The sequence below is a fragment of the Arthroderma uncinatum genome, assembly GCF_011692745.1.
Source record: "Arthroderma uncinatum strain CBS 119779 chromosome Unknown scaffold3, whole genome shotgun sequence".
NCBI classification, from domain to species: Eukaryota; Fungi; Ascomycota; class Eurotiomycetes; order Onygenales; family Arthrodermataceae; genus Arthroderma; species Arthroderma uncinatum.
This window is the reverse complement of record NW_022983865.1, coordinates 1,287,997-1,305,461: the sequence shown is the minus strand read 5'-3', so window position 1 is coordinate 1,305,461 and position 17,465 is coordinate 1,287,997. Positions and strand designations below refer to the sequence as shown.

Here is a 17,465-nt window from a genome sequence, read left to right as displayed (position 1 = left end):
ACTTTTGTTCGGTCGTCCTACTTTCGAGCCTGTGCAGGTGCTTACACGGCGGCAGATATTTCAATATTCAATACCCGGTCATGTAGACCTGTGTAGGGGTCCATTGGTCTCTCGATGCCGTACTCTGAGCATGCAACTGTTGTAATGCAATAGTATAATGCAGCAGTTACAGCAGTTACATGCACCATTATCATGGAGCACAGGTAGTGACCGTCCATAACGAGGACTGCATCTCGACTGCTGTTCTCTAGCTGAATCACCAATGCCGTGTATTCAACCGACGGCTATTGTGTCATTATCTCGAGACATGAAAGCATCAGGCACCTCGCCGATTCAGCGTCACTACCCGTACAGAGTACATCCTTACTGAAGGATTGATGTTGATATGATGTTGATATGATGTTCATGTTGATGTTGGAGTGAAGTTGATGTGAAGTCGGGAACAAGTTTATCCGCTGACTCAGCAACAACAAGTTCTCGCAACATCGACTTTGGACGCATCAAACAGATAATTGTGTGATCCGAACGACTTCACAGGTCAATTGGCTCTTCCACATCGTACGGGTACGACCAGTGCACACGGCACCTCCATCTCCACTCCTCCGCCGAAGCGGTATCACTGCCATCTTCTCTCGCCGGCCGGTTTTTTCGCCCGCTCGCTGCCCATCCGCCCTCACCGGAAGCACTTCACTTCACACCCTCACCCACCATGTTGTGCCGAACAGCTGCCGCACGCTCCGTACTCCGGGCTGTGTCGAACTCGAATGCCTCAATCACCCGCAGTGCGTGGTCGAATACCGTTTTCAAGGCCCAATTGACCACCACCGCGAGACAATGGGCCGGCCCACGATCGGCCTCCATGGCTCTCTCGGCATTCCGCAAGCCAGCGACCACTGCTCTGGTCCGCTATGCCACTACCGTGAGTGACAATGTGCTGGTTGACTATGTGTGAAATAGCGGATGGGCAGACGATGGCTAATTTACTCTTTTTTTTCTCGCAGGAGGCCCAGAAGGCCGCGGAAAAGACCGTGGTTGAAGAGCATGACGTTGATATGATGGCCGGTGTCAAGAACGACGTGGTATGTTGATATATGGAAATATATACCCAGCGAGATAGATTTATTTTCTTTGAATAAAGGACTAATGAGATTGACCTGCTTAGAAAGTTATCAAGGATACCTTCAGCCTGGAAGGCGTCCCCAAGGAGGCTCTGTACTTTGGTTTGGCTGGTGTTGTCCCATACGTTGTGACCTCTCTCCAGACCGTGTACCTCTCATGGGAGATGAACAACGCTGTCACTCTTGGTTCTGGCAAGTACATCTCCGCCGAGACTGCCGAGGCCATGATGAACCTCATTGAGCCTATCCAAATCGGATATGGCGCTGTGGTAAGCACTAATCCTTCTCCGTATATGCAACTACGTCCGCTGACCCGTCCTATAGATCCTCTCCTTCCTTGGAGCCGTCCACTGGGGTATGGAGTGGGCTGGATATGGCGGAAAGCAGGGTTATCGCCGATATGCCACTGGTGTTGTCGCCCCTGCTGTAGCCTGGCCTACCCTCCTCCTCCCACTTGAGTATGCCTTGATCACCCAGTTCTTCGCCTTCACCTTCTTGTACTACAACGACACCCGTGCCGCCATCAAGGGATGGGTCCCAGCCTGGTACGGAATGTACCGTTTCGTCCTGACCTTCGTCGTTGGCGCCTCCATCGTCCTCAGCTTGATCGGTCGTGAGCAGCTTGCTTCCCACTTTACCTCTGAGCACGGTGTGGCCGACAAGATCAAGGCTCTCCAGGCCGCCAGAGAGAAGGAACAGGCCAGAATCGAGGCCGTTGCTGCCGAGGCTGAATCTTCCGAGTAAGCTTCTCACGCTGTCATCCCATCCTGTTTTCTTTTTTTTCCCTTTATATCTACCTCCCTGTTGGAAATACCGCCCGTTCATATGTGCCTTGTAAATTAACCCACAAAAAAATAATTCGAAACCTGAACACGGTCGATTTCCTTTGTTATTTAGACTAGAGCCAGTAACATCTCATTTTCCATCTGATAAAATCCCATATCCGACTTCTCTCCCGTCGTACCGTTTTGTGATATCGTCGATACAACACGAAGCCGCCGGCTAGCCAGGTATACGAGCCATAAGCTTGCCCAGCCGGGTCCCATGTGCAACCTATCTGCACAGCATCCTCTGTCCTGCATGCCGGGAGTGTCTTGCTTTGAAAATCGATAGCGTCCAGCCCTGTCCCGTCCGGTCGACAAATCAGAATGCCACCAGAGCGAGCCCGCCAGGCCGGCATCAAGGGCAGACTCCAAGGTATATCTGCAGGCGCGCCTAGGGAATCACTGTGATTCGCAGCGTAGCGCCTTCACCCTCCCCATCCCCGGAGCTCGCATCCGATCCAACCTGGTTGCATGTTGCTATTGAGGCCAGAGATGTAACACGGCAGAGCTTGATTCCACGTCGTGTCCCCGAGTGTCAGTATCCGTATTGTCTGTAGTCTCTGCTCTTGTAGTCTCTGCTCTGCAGTCCGTAGTCCGTAGTCCGTAGTCCGTAGCCCGCAGCTGTAGCTGTAGCTGTAGTCTGTATAGCTCCTATCATCATAGATTAGGGCAGTTCGCCCCGCAGCCGCTACCCAAGGAACCACAACTCCCCGCGCGAGATCGGGCAGACTCTGTTCTCGCACAACCTCCGGCTCTCGATATCCAGCCCGTCTACGCCGGCGCCAGCGCTGCTCTACTCGCCTCACCTTGCCCTTGCTACGGTGTACTCTTATAACAAATGTCCTGTGCGGGTACCTGCAGCCGCAGTGGTCGTATGTGAGCCCGTTGCGCGTCCCCTGGAACCGAGGCAGCTCTACCATCCGCCGAAACATGGCGTCCGAGTCCACCAAGAGCTCGCTTGCAGCCCTCCGAGAGAGCGCCATCGAGGTCGTGAAGAACCTGGCAGATACGTTCGATGGAGGAGTCGACACGTTTGCCGTCCGCGGTCCGGTGCTGCTCAGCCGTGAAGAGCGTCCGTCTCGGTTCATAGGAGCGATTGACCAGGGCACCACCAGCACCCGCTTCATCATATTCGACCTTGAAGGGAACATTGCTGCCTCCCATCAGACGGAGCTGGGGCGGGTACATGACCAACCTGGGTTCGCTGATCCATCCCTTTGACTCCTAACGTGCCTGAGAAGGATGTTGACCATAACTTGCTCTCTTCATATAGTTGGCATGAACAGGATCCAGCAGAGATTGTGTCCTCTGCACAAAAGTGTATAGAGCAGGCAACGAAGTCGTTCATCAACAATGGCCACTCCATCAGTGAGATTGAGGTCCTGGGAGTTACGAATCAGCGAGAGACAACGGTGGTATGGGATTGGGAGACTGGCAAGGCACTCTACAACGCCATTGCCTGGCCGGATACTCGTACCAAGTCAATAGTTAGAGAGTTCAAGGAAAAGGGGGCCGACGACCTACATGAGATATGTGGTTTGCCCCTGTCAACCTACTCCTCTTCGGCCAAGCTGGTCTGGCTGCTTCGCAACGTACTGGAGGTGAAAGAGGTCTATGAAGCTGGAAATCTGGCTTTCGGTACCGTCGACACATGGTTGTTGTATAACCTCAACGGGGGGAAGGAGAATAACGTATTCGTAACCGATGTCTCAAACGCTTCACGGACGATGTTCACTAACTTACATACCCTGAAATACGACGACAGGCTACTTAATTTCTTTGGCCTAGAACAGTCAAAGTTGAGGCTTCCCAAGATTGTTCCATCTGCTGATCCAACAGCATTCGGACAGCTGACCACAGGAGTCCTCAAGGGAATTCGAATAATGAGCTGTCTCGGTGATCAGTCTGCTGCATTGGTAGGTCACGGAGCGTTTGATCCCGGGATGGCAAAAAATACCTACGGCACTGGCTGTTTCTTGCTTTACAACGTTGGTGAAAAGCCAGTCATCTCTAACCACGGCCTTCTTGCAACAGTGGGCTACCAGCTAGGTATCGACCAGAAGCCCGTCTATGCCTTGGAGGGCAGCATAGCTGTAGCAGGAAGCGGTGTTAATTTTCTAATGAATAATTTGGGCTTCTTCCGAGACGCCAGGAGGGTTGATGACGAGGCCTCGAGCGTACCGGATAACGGTGGCTGCGTTTTCGTCACTGCGTTCAGCGGCCTCTTCGCTCCTTATTGGATCGATACCGCAAAAGGAACAATATGTATGTGTAGCTTCCTCCTTCCTAAAAAACCTGGCTCCGTTTACTAACAGTCCATTAGTTGGCATCACACAGCACACTAAGAAAGGCCATATCGCCCGAGCAACGCTCGAGGCAGTATGTTTCCAAACCAAGGCGGTCTTGGATGCAATGGAGCGCGATAGTGGGCAGAAGCTTGCTGAGCTCAGGGTGGACGGCGGCCTAAGTACTTCCAATGTCTGCATGCAAGTACGTGTATCATCTTGACTTGAGACTGTTCACTGCCGTAAGAAGCTAACGCACGAGAGCAGTCACAAGCTGATATAATTCGCATACCTGTAAAACGCCCAGCAATGCACGAAGTAACAGCTCTAGGAGCGGCAATTGCCGCCGGGATCGCCATCAAGATTTGGGATAGCCCGAAAAACCTGGAGGGCCTCAAACAATCGGATAAGACAGTCTTTGAACCCCAACTCCCGGAATCAGAGAGCAACCGGATGTACACCAAATGGTCAAAGGCCGTCGAGATGTCCCGAGGCTGGATGGACAACAGCGATTGATATGATTTGCTTGAGAATTTCTTTTGGTCACGATACCCACGAACATCTCAATCTATTATGACATTTCTGGGTGCCATTGGCTTTATTTCATCTCACCTATGACCGACCACTTTCGATCTTTCCTCCTTTCTTTTTCCTTTTCTCTGTCTCATCTTTTCTTGCCTGAACGTCTGAATGTCTGAATGTCTCCTTTCTTCCCTGCGTAGATTGGCTTATAAACATACTGCTTCCTGTTGGCCGTAATTCCCCAGCATAACGTCACCCAGCTTTGGTTTCCATTTGCCCCAGTGGATTGGGAAACGGCTTGTTACTAACATACATAGTATGCTGTGGCAATCCATCGTTCAACCACGACTGTGAGCGATTGCTGTGTCCGAACTTTCCTCTATTCCCAACGTTCGACAGTTCCTATCGATTGGTCGACACCGTCCGCCTTGAATGCGAGCTGTCTAATTTAGAAACGTCAAGCTGCCGCTGCGTCTAGCTAGTTATATCAAGGACAGGTTTTTCCTCGATAGGCTTGGCATTGCCTGTTCATAGTTGCCGAATGCAACTCGCAATCCGCGGCCTGGGGAAGGCTGATTCCGATCATGATGCAGATATGCACAAATACGTCAAGAATGGTCTCGGGGTATCCGATTCGTTCTATCGCGCATCTCCCTACCTTTGGGCCCCGTCTTGCGTAGCGCACACGACTCTTCCCGCTCAATGCGGTCTGGATTGTCGATTTCAAGACTCAACAGCCGGTCGTGGCATCTCTTTGTGGAATTGTTAATAATACAGACACCTGGCCAGCGAAATCAGAGGACAGGCATTGTGCGCCGAGCCTTGCGACATTGCCCCGAGCGGTACATCATTGGGTGCAGGGGCATATGTGGGATTAATATAAACCTTGTTCTGGTTTGCAGCAGTTTTACTAAATAATAGTGGGAAGGTCACTAACTCTCGCAAGCCGAGTCCTGCACAGTTGACGTTGCCTGGGACAAGCTAGCACCAATTCACTAACTAGGGCCCGGGAGGGTAACTAATATTACACCCCCCCCACGGGTTTTTAGAGAATGGATGTCGAAATCAGCACGTCGATCTCCTTCATGCTTCGAAGAAATATATATGGTGGATCTTTTCACCGCGGAAGCTGGGCCGTTGTGCATAAGCGGCAGGCAAAAAAATCCCCTTGAACAGACTCGACCGGAAATGGATATACTGTGCCTCAATCATCCTTGGGATATTATTCAATCAAACCACTCGCCTCCCATGTCAGGTTTTTCCTTTTTGTTTCACAGCATTTGGAGGCAGGCCAGTCATACATATGCCCTTTAAGGAACACACGTACAATATCTCGATTACACCCTACCTAGAACGCGCTTTATACGAACGTCTCAGTTTCTTTTTCACCATGCGCGCATTCGGTTCCTTGTACCCTTCGCATGGACAAGAAAAAACAAAAACGAAACTGGAAAGGCAAAAAAAAAATGCATTTACTAAAAAAAAAATAGATACAAAAAACAATTCACCCCTACCAGCTCGCGTACGAGGGTGGTGGCTACTCCTGCTACCGGCACACAGCGTTACCTGCTAGAATCTACATTAGTCCCGCTTGGTCAATGCATCTGGCAAATATTATCATACTTGCCGCCGACTGACATCCTGCGGCGCAACAAGATTAGACTATTTATATCTCCATTTTATCACTTGCCTTCTTTCCCCTTTCTATACTCTCACGCACTGGGAGTTCTTTTGTCGGACTTTATATATACGAACATGTGCGATTACGTTGAAGTCAATTATGAATGTAGCCATGTCCGGCTCCTGGTCAGGGCATGGTGTGTCGTGTATCAGAAAACACAGAAACGATGCCCTCCGAATGTTGTGGCGAGGTAGGTTTACCTTCGGTGCTCCCACATCCTACGCCAAACGCTTCAGCTTCCCCCGAAGTTACAGCAAAAGCGAGCTAACACTTAGTTTCTGGACATAGGGAGAGCCGACCTGGGGATAAGTGTGGTATATACAAGCTCCATCTCCTACATTGGCTTCTATCAATATCAGATATCATCCTGTATCCATCCATCCGGATTGCAGAGGCCGTCTATGACCAAATTCATCGTTTTGTATAATTGATACCTAATTGGCCTTGTTTAAACCAGGAGACTGCAGAAAGCAAGAAAAATCCTCTTCTTCTACATCATCTTAGCAGAGAAGTCACGACTTCAAGCGTCCCCTTCACTCGACCTCCTCCCCACCAGGAGCTGTTTCCTTTTTGAGTGCAGGACGAAACCCAGACATCCGCCGGCGCATCAGTGCTACATCCTTCCTTACAATCCTATTCTAACAACTACGGCTTATGGAAGAACATAATAATAACAACAACATCATCATCAACAACAACAGAACTTGTTACGATCTCGTGCGGTGGGTGGGGGGCGGTTTCAACTCGGGCATCCGGTTACTTTCTCGGCGTTGGATTTTGCATAATCTTTCTATGGTGGGCTGGAGAAAAGCATATACATTTACATTGACTTTTTATTACCCTTCCTTGCATGGTCTGGGCTTTGGGTTGAGAGGCACAGTCTAATCATCTCCTCTCTGAAAGACCGTCGATCGCGAGTCAGTTTGAATTGTATTTGTCAAGAGAGACCAGGACAAGCTCTTATTCTATGAGATACTAATTTGGCTTTATTTTTATTTTTCCTTTTTGGTTTCTGCATTTTGTTCATCATCCATACTATATTGCGTGTCCTCGTGAAGCTATCACGTTACCGCATCTTGACCATCTTGATAGTCCATTTTCTGAAGATCTCTTATCGATTTAGCTCTGGGGCTTGAAAACAACCGGCCTCGAGCTCCGTTCGTTTGTGCTATCCCGCCCTCTATCCTACCTACATATACGCCCTCGAAGCCTCACTGCTTCCCGAGCCACTTTTGCCTTTTTAGGCCCCACCCATCCCGCACCTGAAGCGCTGCTGAAACCTTCGCAGCGTCGTTCAGGGCGCTCGAGTCCGTGGCAGCGTACACATACGTTATGCCCATCATCTCTTGCATGGTTTGCGGCGTCGGTTCATGTCACCAATACCATGTCTTCGTGTTCAGCAGCTGGTGGGCCCTATCAGATACATCATATTGTCGAGTTTACCCTCTCGAAAAGAAAAGAGAGAGAATGGAAACAAAAAGGTTGACTGGGCGTTGGCCTGGCCGCTTTGAAGAGACCGAAAGGGAGCTACAGACACGTCGATACAGTTCTTCATTGGGCGATTCTAGTAGCAACTCTTCATATATCGATTATCAGCCTGTGCATCTATATTTTTTTGAATGCTCGAATTTGCTATCCATGCATATACATAGCTACACCGCAGCAAGTAAGTGTCACTTCTGCATGTCTCATTGAAAAAGAACCGTTCCCAGGCTTGGCATGAAAAAGATCCCCCTTCGACCCTCGATCCCCAGTGTTTATAGGATGATGTGACAGCTTACTTTCTAGGTCAATAGTAGCGGTTGCCAGAGTTCGCGTTTTCTCGGTGGGGGCGGGCTTGATGGCGCTTCTCTCCCGCTTTGAAACTTGTCAGATTCTTATTTAGTTGCGTGGGAATCAACGATGTGCCGCCAATGGCTGGTTAACTATATCGTCGATATATGATGTCGATTACATCTGGCACGCACAGGCCTAAAAAAAGAAGCGCCTGATATAAACACCGTGCATCGGCTGGCCACTCAAATGTGCACTTCGAAGCAAATTTGATTTTTTTTCCCCCCGAGACTCTACCTTCATTATCTGCATAATGCGGAGGCGGTCCGCCCCTCCCTCCCTCAGAGGCTTCTTCAGCCCACCGTCAACCCACTCGCCAATATTTCCTCCTAATGGGCTCTTCTGGGGTCCGAACCCAACCCCCCCTTTACCAACATGGTAGCTTGGTCTTCATTGGAACTTCACCCCACCGGCATGGATATACCCAGCCGGGGAGGTGTATATCTACCTCCCCAAGATGGACTTCGCCTATGCACTGCAGCTTTAGTTCGTCCTTCCCTACAGCTGCGGAGACCCTTTACCCAAACGGGACGTTGAATACGTACCTAGTTTAGCCTTTTGCATTAGGGACATATGGCCCTACTGACAAAGATATGTGCTAGCTACTGCAGTCTACGCAGGAATGCTACGGCCTATTCCGTACTGTAGAGACAGGGCAGACCGGACGTACATGGTTGTACGCAGCCTAGATTATGTACAGAGACGAAAAAGCAATGGGGGGGAGCAACAAAAGTTTAAAAAAGGAGCATGGATGCAAGGAAGATCCGGCATTTTTTCAAGCCACATCGGGCTCGGGACCAGCTGGCCATGTCACTCTGTCAATCATGTTTGTGGTCGTGTTTTCTCTTGAAGCATGGGAGAAAAAGGAACATAAATAGCCCGTGCTTAAGTCTATGTTAACAGTATGTATGACCTAATGGGTAATTGGTCCCAGACATGTCATTAGTGAATTGATCTTCTTTTTACATACAGATAGCATGCATCTACCTTGTATCACTTGTCCAGCGATATACTGTGCGCTCCAGCCCAGGTGTGTTAGCGCAAGCTGAATATTTTGGGCCTGGAAATTGAGTAAGTACCAAGTCCTATGAAGATCACAGCCGGACGTTTAGCTCCATGGAAATCTAAAAAAGAAAAGAAAAGAGTAGAAAGGCAAAAGAGGAAAGACTTGGTTGTGAGACGAACAAGTTAAACATATTGTTTCATGTCCTCGATGTAAACTGCAAGTAGAGGTGCCCGCGGGCATATTCTATAAAGGGAAGTGAAGCGGTTGGGCTTCAGCCTGCATCCTGGACCTTGAAGTGCTATCTCTCCTATTACAACGCACAGATCGATCGATCTACAACGTAGTGCAATGACTGACATACGTCCGTCCGCTATACCGTAGGGAAGCGGTGGTGAGTCCTGCGTAGCGCAGGGCAATGTAGGTGAGCCTTATCCATTGTCAGGGGTACCCCGTTATTGAAATCTCGAGTCGACCGGATAACGGAAGAAGAGGATAGATTAGAGAGAGGAAAAGGAAGGTTGAATCGCCGGGACGGGCGGGCCGTTCCTTTTATGTGTAGTTTGATGAATATTTGACCTTTTATTCCATGCCTGTTATACGCAGGTAGAGCAAGAGTACCCGGAGTGTGGAAGCCCCTTTATCCAATATCCATTTTTGATATCCTGATACTTCCCTTGTAAGTGGCCCCATTTTACTCTTACAAGAGAGAGCACATATTTCTACCTCTAGAGAAACATGCCGGTCTTCAGGATCTAGGGATATGGCTTATGGTTGAACGTTTTTGAGATTTTTTTCTATTCCAGTTATACACGAGTAGAGTAAGAGTACGCGGAGTACAGATGGAGATTCAAACCTTCTCACAAATGGGGCAGCCAACAAAAAGTAAAAAGGTAAAAAGAAACAAACGAACAGAGGAAAACGTCCGAGTGTGGCGCTTTAAGTACATACATCATGCCAGATGCAAGAGGGGGAGAGGGAAAAAGTAACGTTTGAACGTTCCAGGATGCTTGAACTGATTGGAATATGAGAGTACTGTTGAAGAATGTGGAAAGTGAAAAAAGTCACATGCGATGGACAATAAGCAATCAGTAGATGCTTGCTAACCCATACTAGTATTTCAACAAGAGTGGTGGAAGATACACATATCAAAAATGGCTTTGATACCTTGGAGGAATCCAATTTTTATTTCCTCCGGTCTCCCTCCACCGGGGCGCCATGTCTGCTCGCCCCACGCTGTATCTCTCTCACTTTGACGAGGCGGCCCCTCCAGCGACAGGTTTTATACGCACAGGCGCCAGGGCTTCTGGGAGCTTTATCGGCGCCTTGGTAGCCAATAGAAGCTTATCGAGCTTTTCACCCTTGAGCACCTTCTCCATCTCGTCTTTGGTCAGAGTTTCGTATTCGATTAGAGCCTTGGTTAGCATTTCAAGCTCTTTTCGATGTTCTGTCAAGATGTTCTTCGCACGGGTGCTAGCTTCGTCGACGAGACGGCGAACCTCCTTTTCGATTTCTTGCTTCGTTGACGCAGAGAGAGTGTTGTAGTCGGATCTAAGGTCGACGTTACCTAGCTTCTTAGAGTAGCCTAACTGTGTTACCAGTGCGAAGGCTGTCTGGGTGGCGCTTTTAATATCCTATAATAATAATTATAGAGAATTTAGTAAAAAAACGACAATCACGCGGGAAAGGGGAGCGGAGAGATGACGTACCTGTGAGATGCCACTAGAAACCCTGTCTGTGCCGTATATAAGCTCCTCGGCTGCCCTACCGCCCATAGAAACGTCGATATCGGAAATATATTCCGTATAATCCTTCGAAACGATATCCATCTCGGGCAAAAAATGCGTTGCTCCCAATGCCATCCCCCTAGGGACAATGGTTATCTTATAGAGTGGCATAGCATCAGGTGAAAAATAAGCGACAAGAGCATGTCCGGCTTCATGGTAAGCGGTCTTGAGTTTATCCTCGTCCCTGAGCATACGGTTGCGGGTCTCGGCACCCATCAGGATCTTATCCTTAGCGTAATCGAAATCTTCGGGCCCGACCTTGCCTTTCCTATTCCTGCTAGCACGGATAGCAGCCTGGTTGATGAGGTTCTCTAAATCGGCGCCGGAGAAGCCCGGGGTTCCACGGGCGATAACCGCAGTGTCGACTTCAGTGCTGACTTGGATGTTTTTCATATGGTGGTTCAAGATGTCCATCCGACCACGAACATCAGGGAGGCCAACGACAACTTTCCTGTCGAATCGGCCGGGTCGAGTTAGAGCGTTATCGAGGAGTTCCGGGAAGTTGGTCGCCGCGATGATGATCACACCACTTGACTGTGAAAAACCATCCAGTTCGGTCAGAAGTTGGTTAAGAGTTTGCTTGACGTATGCTGCATCTCGTTCGTTTCTTTTGGCGCCTATGGCATCAAGCTCGTCGATAAAGATGATAGCTGGTGCTTTGCCTCGGGCCTGGTTGAATAGTTCACGAACGCGCTTAGCTCCGACACCGACGTATATCTCATCGAACTCGGATCCAGACATGTAGAAGAACGGAACGCCTGCTTCTCCGGCAACGGCCCTGGCTAGAAGAGTTTTACCTGTTCCGGGGGGTCCGACGAGGAGGATACCTTTGGGGAGTTTACCGCCTAGCGATGAGAATCGCTCGGGATTTGACAGGAACTCGACAAGTTCTTGTAGTTCATCCTTTGCCTCATCGCAACCGTGGACGTCACTGAATCGTACTGTTTGGTGTTCAGGCTTGGCTTCGTTATTTTGCGTGCCTCTGACGTTTTTCATGATACCGGTTGTCTCAACAAAGACGGTGACCAGGAGAAGCGAGAAGTAGGTAATGAATCCAAAAACCAGGATAAATCTGACCCATCGGAAGATGGAGCTGCCCAGAGACTCATCAACAACGACATATAGCGGAGTATCCTTGGCCCCGGTACCGCTATTTTTAGCAGAAATACCGATTTGGCCACCATGGGAGCGCGCAGCTACCGCTTGGCCGATGGCTTGAAGCTGGTCCGCAGTCATATTCGGGTTGGCAGGGTTAAGTTGTTGTTGTCCATGGGCGATAGCCGCGTCGTCGCCGCCCACTTTCTGGAGTGCCTTTAGATAGATAGCTTCAGACAGGCTGTTGCCCGCAAATTTCCCACTTCGATATCGCTCGATTATGATACCTGGCATATTTGCTTTCAACAGCGCATTATAGAATGAGTTCTGGGCAGTAGCACTTCCGGGATTGGTGTTCGCGGACCTTTCCATGTGCCCGAGGACATTCTGGGAAGATCCTCCAAACATAAATCTCTGGGATTGGAGCGGGGAGAGGCCGGTTCGTTTGGATATCGCGGTTGGTCGGTTGAGTTGAGAGAGGGACAGGGTTGAGTGGTGGCGCCGGGAGCCCGCGAGTATGGAGAGCTGCGAACTCAAGCTAGCCGCACGACTACCTAGTACACCGTTAGATATCACGGAAGAGTTGTAGAATAAAAAGCACATATGCAGAGAATACCTTGTAGCAGCATAGTGACAGGTGCCGGCCGGCCCATCGACAAGTTCCGTTCGGCGGCAATCCTCAAGGTGTCTATATCAAAGCCGTCCGGTAGGGAGACACGCTGGTACAGGTTAGCCTATTCAACATAAACGATAGTATATATATAGAGAGAGAGAGAGAGACTTACCGATGGCGTTCTATCATTCCGAGCCGTCTGCTCTCTCGGTGACGTATGGTACGCACGCGAGCCAGAGGCAGCCCATGGCGCGGAGAGCACATTCGACACCGACGGCCACAGATCGGAAGTCACGGCCGCAATGTTCTGCAGGATACCGTCACCATTAGCCAAGCAGTCGTCCTGTAGAAGGGGTATATCTGGACTTACCGGCAGGCCGAGCTGCGCGTGGAATGCCATGCCGAGCGAGCGTGATTGCTCAGGCCGCGATCACTCGAAGACGGGATCCGGCGTCTAAGGCGACAAAACGGGGTTCGATGTAGTGCACTTCAAGTCAGGTTGGGGATATGTTGGCAGCCATGCCCGTCGCCTACGATTCTCGGAGGTGCTTTTGATATCTGAATTGCAGTCGAGAAAAAACGTTCGACATGGAGAATTGCCACATTAGGCATAAAGGGCGATGACTAAGCAGAACCTCCGTGGAAGAACGAAGAAGAAGAAGAGAAGAAGAAGAGAAGAAGAAGAGACAGAAGAGAAGAACAGAACAACATCAGGACTAGAATATGGGCTATAGGACTGGCGGCGTGTTCATGATGTTCTAGCATGCCCTTGAGACACATAATACTGACCGGTGCACCTGTACCTAGCTCCCTTCGCTGGGATGAAGCAGATCTCCAGCCAGCATCAGACACCCCGAGCAGACATCAGGAGACGGATGAGATACGATGGCGGAGCCTGGAGCCCGTCAGGAACACTACGATATTCACTCCTCCTGTCGACGAGGGCGGATCCTTCTTTACAGCGGGCGCAATCCAGAGATACAGCGGAGAGCCGGTCAGCGGCCTGGAGACCCTGTCTGGCTTCTACGACCACTCCTTTGCATTCCACGAAGGCATCCCGTCTACGTCCCTGGATGATACGAGGTCGTTCGGTGATGACTCGGGCCTATCCACCGGCCTCGAGGACAGTACGTCAGACGGGAACGGAGAGCGCATTCGATCGTCCGTCTCCGGCCACCTGAGCGACCTTGAAGACCTGCCGGATGCAACGTATATACAAGGTCTGGCTCCACGTATGATCACCGTCAATCTGATAGTGGCCGTTATCACGGTCGAGCAGCGTCGCCGAGTCCGCACTCGCTGGGGCCGCGCAATGGATATCATCGAGCTGCTGGTCGGCGACGAGACCAAATCCGGTTTTCGTATTAGCTGCTGGATCGCACCCCAAGGCGACAGGCCGGATCACGAAGCCAGCAGCAGCAAGACTGCGAGTCCGCTTGAACGGGCTCTCGAGGGTCTACGCCCGTGTGACGTCGTTCTCCTGCGGTCTGTCGCCTTGAGCTCCTTTCGAGACCAGGTCTACGGCCAGAGCTTGCGGAACAACGCTACCAAACTCGACCTGCTGCACCGGCGACCTGTTGATGTAACGGATTCAGAGGGAATATATCCAGGCCGGGTCCTCGCCCGCGACAGGGACTCGGACGACCCGCAAATGGCAAAGGTAGCAAGAGTAAGATCATGGACGCTCGAATTCATCGGGCCAGCCCAGCATCTACATCAACACCAAGATCATGTCGAGCGTGCTAGAGTCATTGCCCTGCCCCCAGACACTCAGTAGCAGAAGTACTACAATCTCCGTCCAGCTCCACGTCCCTCCGTAGCCACCGTAGCAAGGCAGTATACAGAAGCGAGCAAGGCTCCCTCCGACAGGTATCTACCTATCATCTCGCTGTGTTTCACTACCACCCGCCGCCACCAGCGACAGAGCCGTCGAGATTTGATGGCCCATTCGACTGATATCACGGTGATATATGGAGCCCTCGACGGTTTCAACAAGGGCCGCGACGCCTCTGGGGAGTGGCCAGGGTGGAATGAGTACTTATATGTACCTGTCGCTGCAGCGAGAAACGGGCGCGGGCAGAAGTACCTCGAGGTATCTCAGGGGGTTCACATCTCCACTTGGGTTGGAAAATTTGGCTTTGCCCATCGCGGGTTTTGCCCTATGGCGCCGTCGCCCTCGCCCAGCTGACATCGACATTCAACCATCTTCCACCCCTGAAGTTGCATCTTTGCGCAGACGGAACACGACACCAAGACGATCTCGGCGGCCTCCTTTTGACCATAATCTGTCCTTCTCCCGCTTCCTCTTCGTCCCTGACATCTCTCGACTCGCCCTCTGACTCCTGAGCCCTCGTCCCGCAGCCCGCCAAACTCGCCCTCTACACCAGCTTCCCCCCGTTTCAACGACATCAAACAACCGCCATCATGAAGGGTAAGCTTGGACTCGTCTTCTGTTTGAAGAGACGCTGACGGCTGCTGTATAGCTTTAATTCTCGTCGGCGGTTTTGGAACCCGTCTCAGACCATTGGTAGGTGGCATCTCTCGAACTGGACAGCTGGCGTCTGTAGCTGCAATTGTCCTGGAAGCTAACTACGCAACGGCAGACTCTCACTCTCCCAAAGCCATTGGTCGAGTTTGCCAACCGTCCTATGATCCTCCATCAGGTCGAGAGCTTGGCTGCTGCTGGTGTGACAGATATTGTCCTGGCAGTCAACTACCGGCCAGATGTCATGGTTGCCGCCCTCAAGAAGGTGAGATACCCCTATATTCTTTATACACTCTTACGCTTCATGATCAGGACGTAGTTGACACGTCACGCAGTATGAGGAATTGTACAATGTCAAGATCGAATTCTCCGTCGAATCTGAGCCCCTCGGCACGGCCGGCCCTCTCAAGCTCGCCGAGAAGATCCTAGGCAAGGACGACTCCCCATTCTTCGTCCTCAACTCCGACGTCATCTGCGAATACCCCTTCCAGAAGCTCGCGGACTTCCACAAATCCCACGGCGAGGAGGGCACCATCGTTGTCACCAAGGTCGAGGAGCCGTCCAAGTACGGTGTCGTCGTCCACAAGCCAAACCACCCCTCTCGCATCGACCGCTTCGTCGAGAAACCCGTCGAATTCGTCGGCAACCGCATCAACGCCGGCATCTACATCCTCAACCCCAGCGTACTCAAACGCATCGACCTCCGCCCCACTTCCATCGAACAAGAGACATTCCCCGCCATATGCAAGGATGGCCAACTCCACTCTTTCGATCTCGAGGGTTTCTGGATGGACGTCGGCCAACCCAAGGACTTCCTCAGTGGTACCTGTCTGTACCTCACCTCCCTGACCAAGCAGGGCTCCAAGCTGCTCGCATCCCCCAAAGAGCCATACGTTCACGGCGGAAACGTCCTGGTCGACCCATCCGCGAAGATTGGCAAGAACTGCCGCATTGGACCCAACGTGACCATCGGCCCTAACGTTGTCATCGGTGACGGCGTACGACTACAGAGATGTGTGCTGCTGGCAAACTCCAAGGTCAAGGACCACGCCTGGGTCAAGTCCAGCATCATCGGCTGGAACAGCTCTGTAGGTCGCTGGGCACGTCTGGAGAACGTCTCCGTCCTCGGTGACGATGTGACTATCGGTGACGAGGTGTATGTCAACGGTGGCTCTATCCTTCCTCACAAGAGCATCAAGCAGAACGTCGACAGTAAGTCTCTCCTCTTTAAACATTTATACCATAAAGCGGCTCTTACTAAATATCCCTCTCTCTAGCGCCCGCTATTATCATGTAGACTGTTCATATATGGACCAAGTCTACTCTAAAAAAACCCTTTCTAACTTCACCATTTATAAATGACAATAAAGAAATAAGGAATGTCAAATCATAATCTTCAATTGCAGGCGGTATGAGGGCAGGGGCAATGCAGCACCAATGGTATGACCATAGATCGGATGGCTGGGTGTTTTGTTCTTCTCCGGTCTTTTCTTCTTGTTCCTTGATGGCCTCTTTTTTACGCTCTTCTCTGCCTTTAATCTAATCCCTTAATCTCCTCTTCTGTTGCATCTTGCATCTCTCTCCTCTTCTCCAGCCCTTGCCTTCTTCTTCTTCTTTTTACTCTTCTCCATTCATCACGTCATTCGCCTGTATAGCGCTTCTTTTTACTCTGCTTCTTACCCCCCGCTTTACAATTTAAGCTTCCACGTCATCCTTCCATTTTTTATTTTATTTTTGACTGCTGGGCTGGGATTATTAATTTTATGCTTCTTCTGTTCTTCTTGCAGTTTTTGCACATTTCTCGCCTTCCTTCGTCAGGGACTTCTTTTCATCTCCTGTCTTTTGATTTCACTTCTAACCCCTTTTAACCCCAAAAAACGTACTGCGGCTTGTTTATGCGGCATTTATGATGAAAATACGGAAGGCGCTGCAATAGCTATGGTAGTTAGCTTCCATGCTCTAAATAGAGAGTACCTTCAGCCTTTTTTACACTTATCCTAACTCCTGTCTACTTGAGGGAAAATACACCTAGTATATCACAGAACTTCGGTATCCCTACTCGGTATTTAGAATGCGAAGCTGGCTAACTAATTGAGTGAATCTTGAATAATGTCAACGGGGAAATACTTTCAAAATAAAACAATATTCGCAAAGTAGATAGTTTAGGTGTTCAGATCCAATCTATACACACACCACGAAGTATCCTATGCTACAAAACA

At 50.3% G+C, this 17,465-nt stretch overlaps 3 protein-coding genes across 3 annotated transcripts; 2 read left to right on the top strand and 1 right to left on the bottom strand.

Moving 5' to 3' along the window:
- Positions 1–709: 709 nt before the first annotated feature.
- On the top strand, positions 710–4,743 carry GIQ15_04175 (uncharacterized protein; the record flags this gene model as incomplete). Its single annotated transcript, XM_033551592.1, has 10 exons — positions 710–919; positions 1,002–1,079; positions 1,163–1,387; positions 1,443–1,858; positions 2,358–2,476; positions 2,611–2,765; positions 2,804–3,141; positions 3,216–4,207; positions 4,266–4,432; positions 4,495–4,743. 10 exons carry the CDS (start codon positions 710–712, stop codon positions 4,741–4,743), a joined length of 2,949 nt encoding a protein of 982 aa, XP_033405322.1.
- Positions 4,744–10,513: 5,770 nt separating this feature from the next.
- On the bottom strand, positions 10,514–13,161 carry GIQ15_04174 (intermembrane space AAA protease IAP-1; the record flags this gene model as incomplete). The annotated part of the gene is made up of 5 exons (XM_033551591.1): positions 10,514–10,900; positions 10,976–12,702; positions 12,765–12,867; positions 12,934–13,068; positions 13,132–13,161. 5 exons carry the CDS (start codon positions 13,159–13,161, stop codon positions 10,514–10,516), a joined length of 2,382 nt encoding a protein of 793 aa, XP_033405321.1.
- Positions 13,162–13,524: 363 nt separating this feature from the next.
- Positions 13,525–16,543, top strand: GIQ15_04173 (Mannose-1-phosphate guanyltransferase; the record flags this gene model as incomplete). Its single annotated transcript, XM_033551590.1, has 7 exons — positions 13,525–14,430; positions 14,539–14,853; positions 15,123–15,192; positions 15,245–15,288; positions 15,365–15,511; positions 15,582–16,458; positions 16,524–16,543. 7 exons carry the CDS (start codon positions 13,525–13,527, stop codon positions 16,541–16,543), a joined length of 2,379 nt encoding a protein of 792 aa, XP_033405320.1.
- Positions 16,544–17,465: the final 922 nt, after the last annotated feature.